General features: G+C 34.4%; 1 protein-coding gene across 1 annotated transcript in view; it reads left to right on the plus strand.

The window, feature by feature from the left end:
- LOC127833648 (propionyl-CoA carboxylase beta chain, mitochondrial-like) overlaps positions 1 to 10,886 on the plus strand; it is a 56,531-nt gene that overhangs the window by 29,368 nt on the left and 16,277 nt on the right. Inside the window, exon 8 of the mRNA XM_052359038.1 lies at positions 10,135 to 10,201. Coding sequence (XP_052214998.1) covers positions 10,135 to 10,201 — 67 coding nt within the window. The remainder of the gene's footprint in view (positions 1 to 10,134; positions 10,202 to 10,886) is intronic.

Raw genomic sequence — 10,886 nt, forward strand, 5'->3', positions numbered from 1 at the left:
TCTAAGTGGTAAAGGGTTAATTAAGTATCAAGTAGTGGATAGGACAAGGAAATTAAATTTTGTCTCCTAATCAAGTCTTGGTGTTTCATTGACTGCTATATTTTCAGCATAACAAATATTGACTAAGAGTTTTATAATCAAGACCAACAGTCCACTAGTAATTCAAATGCATGTTGCATTCACTGAAGAAACCTGTATTAAGCTTACCTCATGTATTTAATCTCCATGCAACCAGCACACTCCTATCTTTATGCCTAATTTCCTCAGATAAGACAAGACTGCTTCTGGCAATTGGCCTTTTTAATGTGTAAATTCTTAAACATTACAAAACAAAATCTTTGTGAATTTGGCGGATAATAATAAACTTTCTATCGAATCCTATAAAAAATGATTTCTTACATGAAATTCTCAGATTTTTCTTTTTATTACACATACACTTCAACACCGTTATTTCGAACACTGATAATCCGAAGTCACCGTTATTTCGAAGTATTTTTCGGGTCCCGATTTTGGTTCTTCTTTGTTTAATGTAAAATTTCATTGTTAACCGGAACTTCATTAAACCGAAGAAATCGTTATTTCGAAGTGGTTCAGTCGGTCCCAACACTATAATTCGCACCTTATTATCAATCATTAATCCGAAGTAAAAACTGCAAAATACTCAGCGTATTTTCACACCTTGTCATGGCACGTCAAATGCCGATAATTACACCTTTAATGTCGTCTGTGCGAAAGCTGGTGTCCAGAGAGACATCGCGTATAAGTTAAAAAAAGTTAATTCATTTCCGAGAATGTATTCATATGTTTGTATGTCTGATAATTTGTGCTATTCGTTATATTTTATATGTTCTATAATTAGACAAAAATAAAAACAAGAAAAAGAATCTTTTTATTCCTCCGTTTGTTACAAGTGGAAATCTATTGCTATATTACTAGTTTATGCTTTTAAGTAAGCGTGTAACTGAACCATGCGACTTCCACAACGTTTTATTTTTACAGAATTAAAGAAGTCTTCTGTCAAATGTTTATTTCGAATTATCGTTAATCCGAAGTTTTTTTAACGGTCCCGACGACTACGAAATAACGGTGTTGAAGTGTATCATTGGTTAAATCTACCTGATGAACAAAATTGAGTGATCAGTAAATGCATATATAGTCCTATATAGTTACAATTGCAAGTATATTTTTGTGACCTTGTTAGTATGAAAATAATTTTTACATTATAATCTTTATTGGCTTATAAGCAACTAACTGTCTATATGATATGTGGCTGTTACACGATCCTCTGAGTGCTGTGCCCTCCTGGTTGAATTCCTGTATATCAGGACCAGAAATAATTGCTTTTGGCATTTAGCAATTAATAACAATCAAGCAAACATATAAATGAATTAAACCTTACCTGTTTGATGAATTATAGGAAATGTAACAGCCTTGCAATAATATTTGTACGCCCTAAAGCAGTATTGTATATAATGGTGTTGAATCTGAATCAGGCAAATTATATGTTAATGTATGCATGGTTATCTAAATTACTCTTTAATGGCTGTACACAATAAAAGGAGTGTGAATGTGTGTGAATGTTCATTTCAGAAATTATTTAGTAAGATTTACATATATACTCTTGAAGACAAAATAAACTGCTAAAAGAGTTACTTATTTGTTGGCAATGATATATTGTTTAATATTGATGATGAAATAATATAACTTTCTTATTAACAGATTGAAAAGCAAGTTTTATTTTTGTGTTTTGCAATGCATAAATGGTTAATGATTGTTGATAGACTCAACATTAGTAATCTGGAGAAAGGACTATTAAAGTTGGAAAGATAAATTTGTATAAAGTTGTACTGGGATACTCACAGGCTGTTCTGGTTTTATGCTGTTTGCACATTTTAATAATGCTTCTGAGTGGGAAAGAGTTAATTCCTAATCTACAATGTGTGTCAGTCAGACATCATACTGAATTGCTATAAAGTGTTTTATATTTGACTCATTTTTTTAAATACAGTAAAAGGTTTTATGCTGTTTGGTGCTCTTCAGTATCTAAGGGTTGGAATAAAGTCTTTAAAACATTAATCAAGTAAGAAAGGTCTTTAATTAACCCTTTCAGTGCTGGAACCGAATTTTAAAGGCCTTAGCAAACAGTTTGGATCCAGATGAGATGCCACAGAACGTGGCGTCTCATCAGGATCCAAACTGTTTGCTATTCTGATTGTATTCTTTGAAAAAAATTGAAGAAAATGCTAATTTTAGAAATTTAGCAGACAACATTTTAGCAGACCACACATTTCCCAGCATGCAAAGGGTTAAATTAAACTTTCTATGGACTACAAATGGGTCAAAAAACGTATCTAAGTGGTAAAGGGTTAAGATCTATAAAGCCTTTAGTCACTTCAGGAATATGGAAAAGAAATTAATAAACCAATTAGCAGTAACATTGAATGAGACAGCTGAGAGTGGAATTCTTCAGTATCCAAAATACAAGAACTGCTAAAGGTATTACAGGTATTACAGGTCGCAAAAAATGTAGGAGACACTTGTCTGCGGTGATATTAACAACACTTCATAAAAAATAAGGTGCTACAGAGAAAGGCTTTGGGAAATATTTTGCATGGAATTTGGTATTAATTATCATGACAGAATTGCTTTTGAAGTGCACATTTTTGTAGTTAATTATCGTAATAATTTGCTGTCATTTTATGGAATATTTAGTGGTAAACTGGCAATACTAGCATAGATTTAGAAGAGTGGTGCTTTTGAAAAACTGCTTATAATGCCTGTGTGTAAAGTGTCGTAAAGCTTACTGTGAAACCATTATTATTCGTCAGACATTAATATTCGTCTTTTTCGTCCTTCGACCAATGGACGAATTCAAGATCCTAACGAACAATCATGTCCCATATTTGAAACAAATAAGACTGAATTACCGTAGGCATGAGGCATTTAAATCCAGCGTAATCCACGCATATACACAGGGCTAGAAATTAACACTCGCACAATGCGAGAAAAAAAGATTGCAAGGTAAGTTATAAGCCACTAGTATTTTTTGCAAGTAAAGAAATAGTGAAAAAAAGAATTATATTGCTAAATGCGTTTGACGGCCTGAACGCTTAACCGTAGGTCAATTTTTTGAACGTCAAATCCCCATATGCGGAAGCGCGCACCTTGTTTGTAGACTGGTATACTTATAGTACAGATGCCCGGATGGTATTCATACAAAGAACATGAAACAGTCGACTATTCACACTCAAGTTAAATCCGGTTTTGACACAAAGGGGGTGTACATTATACAGTGTACTGACAACTGACATTTCCTGTAAAACGCGAATGCAATAAGGCTGTATGGAATGCGCCAACTTCAATTGGGTATATTTGTGTTGATTAGGGCTAATTGTTAACAACTTTATTACCCATTGTGTGTATTGTGTTTTTCAGGGGTGTTGCAGGTTCTCCAGCCAACACGCGGCGAATCCGGATTAAAGACAATACTATTAAACGCAATTAAAATATGACGATGTGTGATCAACACCTGACTGAAATATATTCTGCGCTTTTATTACAAATTAATAACGAACATATTGATTTGTGTTTGGTTGTTCGTGATTCTAATGGAAAAAGACTAATTGGCAATTGGCTTCGTTGTTTAAAACACTCGTTAACGGTTATTCAGTCCCACTTATCAGCTAATCATAACACAGAACTTGTCAATGACATAAAATAATACGGGACAGTTACAATCACCTGAAATAACAGACTTGTTAATTGGCATATGCCAAACAAGGCCCACCTCCTGCAAGTGACTACCAAGTGTCACCCCTCTTTCCCTAGCATGATTTTTTCGCAACCGCGTATTACATGTATTACAAACATTATAAACAAATCGGACGCTTTTTTTTTCAAAACCATAAATGGACGAATTAAAGTGCTGAGCAAATAGTCATTTTTTAAAAAAGGACGAAATTTCGTGCTGACGAAAATAAATGGTTTCACAGTATCAGGGACAGCACCTTCCAATTTTTGGGAATTTTTTGTTTAAATGAATTCTTTTCTTAACAAAAACTCAAAAAGTCAGTAAAGGCGGAAAGTGTCTTCCCTGGTCAGCCTGTGAAAACACCCTTTTCAAAGAGTGAGGCTTATTTAAACATTCGCTTTACAAGTTGCAGGTTAAATTTGGCGTAGAAGGGATAGGTCTGGAACAGTGTGGCCCTGTGTTTGATACCGATTGTGGTCGGTGATTTTAAAAGCAGCGCTACTGTTCAGTTAACTTCTAATGTGCTATAGAGGGCATAGATTAACAAAACCTTGGTTCCAGCAAAGTTTTCTTACTAGTCCCCTACCAGTGAAACTGGAAGGGACTTACCGTTATGGTTTGCGCTCTGTGAGACTGTCAGTCTGTCACGCTTTTCTGGATCCTGCAATAACTTAAAAAGTTCTTCATATTCTTTCATGAAACTTGAAACATGAACAGATGGCAATATGGAGATTTTGCATGTCATGTCATTTTGTTCCTATGTCAAGAAATCTGGTTGCAATGGTAACAAATAGACTAGAAATATTGCTGAAAATGTGGAGTTTCACTGGTAGGGGACTTTTATTGTTTTGTTTTCTAACATTATTTCTGTTTGGTACCTTATAATTATAGCAATGGATTGTTTTTTGGTAGATATTGCATGCTGTTTATGGACTTAAGTATAAAAATGAACACTTAAGATTAATTTTATTATCTTGCTTGTGTTAATAGGGATAAAATTTTCTAGAAGATAAAACAATTATTTAGTTCAAAGAATGTTCACCTACTTACTTACTAAAAGAAATGCTTAAGTGAGGTCCATTATTTAATACATTTGATGTTAACATTAGAACTTTATGTTGCATTATATTACCAGCTGATATTGCCTGTGAAATTGAAAGTCAGGAAGTGTAAAGAGTGAAAGCTTAAGGTATGAATACTGCAGTTAACAATGCTTCAATTGTATTCTGCAGACATGTTCTGCAGACTATATTGAAAACTTCCTGGCTGCTGCCTGTAGAACCTGTTCAATCACATGATTTATGCTTCTGAACTGCATCTCTTCTCAAGAACTAAAATCCTCCCTTCACAATCACATACAGTTTTTATTCCCGCTTTGACATGAATACTGTTATTTTCTCAGTAATTGGCTATGAATCTGTCCAAAGTGTTGGTGTGTTCCAGAAAAGTGTTAACAATTCTGGTTATTACCTGTGATTTTATGTCTGCAGTTATGGTGATAATGCATGGCTCTGGTGTTCAAGCTAGTTTTACAGTATAAACATATTTGGTCGTTTGTTCAATTCTCTAATTGGGTTTTCTTGGTTCATGCATATGGGATTTAAGTCAACTTTTCATTGATTTGATCTTATTTTCCCTCCTCAAGGATACCTGGATACTTTAACCCTTTCAGTGCGGGAACCGAATTTTGAAGACCTTTGCAAACAGTTTGGATCCAGATGAGACGCCACAGAATGTGGTGTCTCATCAGGATCCAAACTGTTAGCTATTCTAATATTATTCTTTGAAAAAAATCGAAGAAAATGCTAATTTTAGAGATTCAGCAGACAACATTTTAGCAGACGACAAATTTCCCAGCATGCAAAGGGTTAAAGTAACCCTTTTCCTCTCAGAAGCAATGTGAAAATGGCTATGTGCAGTAACTCCAGTAACTTGCAGTCTGTTCAGGTTTCATGCTGTTTGCTGCTCATCAGTATCAAAGGGTTGGAAATGAAGCCTTAACAATTTGAATCTAGTAAGAAAGGTTTTGAACTAAATTTAACTTTCATAGGGACTACAAATGCATAAAATTACGTATTTAAGTGGTAAAGTGGTAAATCAAATAAACAGTTTTACAAAGGTTAGTTTGTAAGACTTGAATGTTATATTTTAAACAAAATTCACTTAATAAAACAAAACCATTGAAATGGTGCATTTTGATCCTAAATTTAAACTGTGATGCTATGTGTTTAATTTGTATTTTAATCTTCAATGTTTTTTAATAATTCTGGGACAAGTATCAGGGCTCGACACTAACGGTGGTCAGTTGACCCAGTGGCAGTAAATAATAGAGAGGACCATTGAAACTAGAAATTTGGTTGATCCGTTGGACCAGTGAAAAATCCTCGCCAGCGCATTGTGAAATACTGGTGGAAAGCCATTTTCATCAATAAAACAACTTTTAATGTTCATAATAAACCGATAATTTCATCATTATTTTATGGGCCGGCTCGAGACCAAGATAAAAAGAGCAACATATTGGAAATTCCAATTTTTCTAGATGCCCGGCTGACCTGTTGTCTGATGAAAAAAATCGATTTGCAATCTGCAAATTTCTTCCGCAAATGTCTCCGGACTTCGCCGTGATGGATACACAAATAAACATAAAATTCGAAGCGTTTGGATCGAGAAATTAACAAAATGGTATTTTTTATTCTGAAAAAGCAGCAGTAATCAGCATTTAATCGATCTTAGTACCATCAGAATAAACTTTGTTTACCGTGCGAACTACACTGGAGGGCGCCGAATAATGTTTTGATATTGCCTGAGAGTAAAAGTGCATATTTTCAAGATTACAAGTTTTCGCGATGTGGAATTTCATTTCGGGGGTGGTTGAACCTCTGCCTAAAAAACCTTAAGAGAACCTCCACCTAAAAAACCTAAAACTAATGAAGAGAAGCTTCCAGATGTACATAAAAAATATGAAAAGGATAAGAGATAATTTAGTAGATACTATAGTTTTCTTTTTATAAATGCACAATACTAGTACTAGTCTGGAAAGTAAGTTGAAATTTAGGTAAAATATCATAGAAATTGTCGGACCACTTGAAATCTTAGAGGACCAGTAATTTATGAAAGCTGGTGGTCCTTTGGGTCAGTAGGTAAAAAAGGTTAGTGTCATTAGCCCTGAGTTTAAGTTTTTTTCAGCTCCTTAAAATTGCTTTAAACCTCCAATTCTTTCATTTATCTGTTTCAAGGTGGTGACCCCAATGTTAGTCATGTTTATTTTTGTGTGTGGACTTTTCCTGTAAAATTGTTTGTGTTTCACTGTTTGGTTATTTGTTCCTTGCCATAGATATGTTTTCTCTACTGGTACTAGTGCAGTTAAGTTCACAAATAAAGTCATTTAAAAGCATAAAAACAATGGTAACTGAAATTAAGCATTCTTTCAGGTTGGCATGAATTCATATTATAAACTACTGCTATTTTGTTCCAATTTTTAGCTCCACTGGCCATAGGCTAGCGACGGGCTTATGCCATGGTCCTGTGTCCGTCGTGTGTGCGTACGTGCGTTAGCTTTTTCTTTAAACATCTCCTAAACTACTGGTCAAATTCTGATGAAAGTTCTCAGGAATGTTCCTGGAATGAACATCTTTCAAATTTGTTCAAATAATGCCCCTGGGGTAAAATTTGACCCTGCCCCGGGGGTCACAAAATTGAAAATTTGCTTATATAAGGCCTATTTTGTGAAAACTTTCAAAATCTTCTCGTCCATAATCATTGGGCCTTGGGCTATCAAATTTGGTATGTAGAGACATTAATAGTCCTCTACCAAATGTGTTCAAATTATGTCCCTGCGGTCAAATTTGACTCTGCCCCGGGGGTCATAAAATTGAACATTTTTAAAGATTTTTAAAGTTTGCACAAAATAGGCCCTATATGCTTATATAGGGCCTATTTTGTGCAAACTTTAAAAATCTTCTTGTCCATAACCATTCGGCCTATTTCTACCAAATTCGGTATGTAGTCACATCTAATAGTTCTCTACTTAATTTGTTCAAATTATGCCCCTGGGATCAAATTTGACCCTGCCCCGGGGGTCACAAAAATGAACATATGCTTAAAGGGGCCTTTTCACAGATTTTGGCATGTTTTGAAGTTTGTCATTAAATGCTTTATATTGATAAATGTAAACAATTTGAATCTAAAAAGCTCCAGTAAAAAATCAAGAATAAAATTTTTAAAAGTAGACCGCAGCAGGGCTCGAACCAGTGACCCCCTGAGTCCTGGAGTAAAAATCCATTAAACCGCTCGGCCATCCTGCCAAGTATATATGAAAGACGTATTTTATACTTTATATGAGCAATCTTCGTAGTTTCACAATATTAAACAACAACAACAGAACTCTCCAAATTATTCAATCGTTTCGCGTTGCAACGCTTTATAATTTTCAGGTTTTTAAATCGTCAAAAGATGCATATAATGGCTATATTAGACCATGGTAAATGTTCAGTATTACTGTTTCCTCAAAAATATCATAACTAAAACGAAAATTTGTGAATCTGAAACAACTTTTTTCAATTTTTTCAATTTACCAAAACGTGAAAAAATCCCTTTAAATAAGGCCTATTTTGTGCAAACTTTAAAAATCTTATTTCTCATAATTATAGAGCCTAGGGCTACTAAATTTGGTATGTAGTGACATCTAATAGTCCTCTACCAAATTTGTTCAAATTATTCCCCTGGGCTCAAATTTGACCCTGCCCTGGGGGTCACAAAACTGAACATATGACGTTTACAAGGGAAGATTACTGCGGCCGTGTGGCTGTGACCAACAACAACAACAACATCTTGTAAACATGAGATAAAACCCTGTCATTTAATGCCATTTTAGATCAGATGGTAACTGATTACAAAGGAATTGAAGTAAGAACATGTGCTTGCATGTTTTTCTTATAAACTGAAAAAAGTCGGGTTTTATTTAAATATGTCGAAAGTGACCATATATCCGGATAAAAATATTTCGGGTGACATGTATAATTTCATGTGTTTTTTGTAGTGTTTAAACCAGTTTAATAATATCTTATTGATTTTAAAAACACAACTTCCATGAACATAATTCCCGGGCTTTTTAGTCTGTTTAGTTAACACCTTAGCAACGTTTTCCATCTATAAAATTTCTCACCCTTCCAACTTTAAGCGCCCAGTGGGACGAGGGATAGAAAGAGAAAGTCACATGCTTGAGTACATTTCAACCCATGCGCATTGCACGTTTTTTTCGCATTAAAAATAGTGGAGCGATACAGGGACATCATGGCACTCTTGTTTGGTTACACTAAAGTCTGTTATTATGTCATTATTTTATTGAAAAATAATGTTTAAATGAATTAACCCTTTCAGTGCGGGAACCGAATTTTGAAGGCCTTTGCAAACAGTTTGGATCCAGATGAGACGCCACAGAACGTGGCGTCTCATCAGGATCCAAACTGTTTGCTATTCTGATAATATTCTTTGAAAAAAATCGAAGAAAATGCTAATTTTAGAAATTCAGCAGACGACATTTTAGCAGACGACAAATTTCCCAGCATGCAAAGGGTTAAAGGAAGGGCTGTTAAGTAATTATTCAATGTTTCATTGGGAGTTTAATACTTCAGTATTGGATAATTTGTAAGGCAAGAAGCTGAATATGTTACATTTCATCTTTGTTTAATTTTGTCTAAGGAAGAAGAAGGGGAAATTATCGGGCACTTTGTGCATACACTCATTGATTTTAAGTCACACTATATGCAACAGTTTTATATGCATTAGTTACTAAAGGTGACATTTTAAAGAAGTATACAAAAAAATAATATGTAAGGTATTTGGAAATGTTTAATACTTCATGAGATAATCATAAAGCTGACTCACAACATCCCATTCACTCTCCATAAAATTCATATCCTTTCAAAGCAGCTGTTTCAAGAATTGTTTCTATAAATAAAAATTCATGTACGGATATGAAGGCAATTGATAGTGACTTAAAAATACTGTTTCAATCTTCCCAATTTTTGTCATCATTTTTCAGTAAAACACAAAATTAAGGACGTATTTCGGATAAATGTTACAACATAAGTTTTTCCTTATTGTGCTCCAAACAAAAATGCTTCCATGTTGTACACAGCAATCAATGCATTGATGGTGTCAACATTTGTATTAAATATTTGTATTAAATATCTGAATTTATAGATTAGAAATTGAATAATAATAATGAATTACATAAAAACGCATGCTTATATGGATCATTATGACATCGTTGATTTTTAGAAATCATAATATGAAGAACCGTAATTGCTCACATAACCCGAATGTCTTTACACCATGAACTTTATTGTTGTGTACATTGTGTGTATTTTGTCTATTTTCAGTCTGTGACCAATGAAGATGTGACACAGGAACAGTTGGGAGGGGCTAAGACGCACACATCTGTGTCAGGTATTCTACTATAGGAATAATGGGAGTTAAGACACACACTACCATGTCAGGTATTCTACTATAGGAATTATGATAGTTAAGACACAAACAAATGCATCTGTGTCAGGTATTCTTCTATAGGAATTATGGGAGTTAAGACACACACTACCATGTCAGGTATTCTTCTATAGGAATTACAAGAGTTAAGACACACACGAATACATCTGTGTCAGGTATTCTGTTAACGGAATTAAGGGAGTTAAGACACACACAAACATATCTGTGTCAGGTATTCTGCTATAGCAATAATTAAGGGAGTCAAGATACACACTACCATGTCAGGTATTCTACTATAGGAATTATGATAGTTAAGACACAAACAAATGCATCTGTGTCAGGTATTCTACTACAGGAATTATGGGAGTTAAGACACACACTACCATGTCAGGTATTCTTCTATAGGAATTACAAGAGTTAAGACACACACGAATACATCTGTGTCAGGTATTCTGCTAACGGAATTAAGGGAGTTAAGACACACACAAACACATCTGTGTCAGGTATTCTGCTATAGCAATAATTAAGGGAGTTAAGATACACACCACTGTGTCAGGTATTCTTCTGTAGGAATTTAGGGAGTTAAGACACACACGAACACATTTGTGTCAGGTATTCAGCTATAGGAATAAAAGGAGTTAATACACAC

This window comes from Dreissena polymorpha, chromosome 6 (assembly GCF_020536995.1).
Source record: "Dreissena polymorpha isolate Duluth1 chromosome 6, UMN_Dpol_1.0, whole genome shotgun sequence".
NCBI classification, from domain to species: Eukaryota; Metazoa; Mollusca; class Bivalvia; order Myida; family Dreissenidae; genus Dreissena; species Dreissena polymorpha.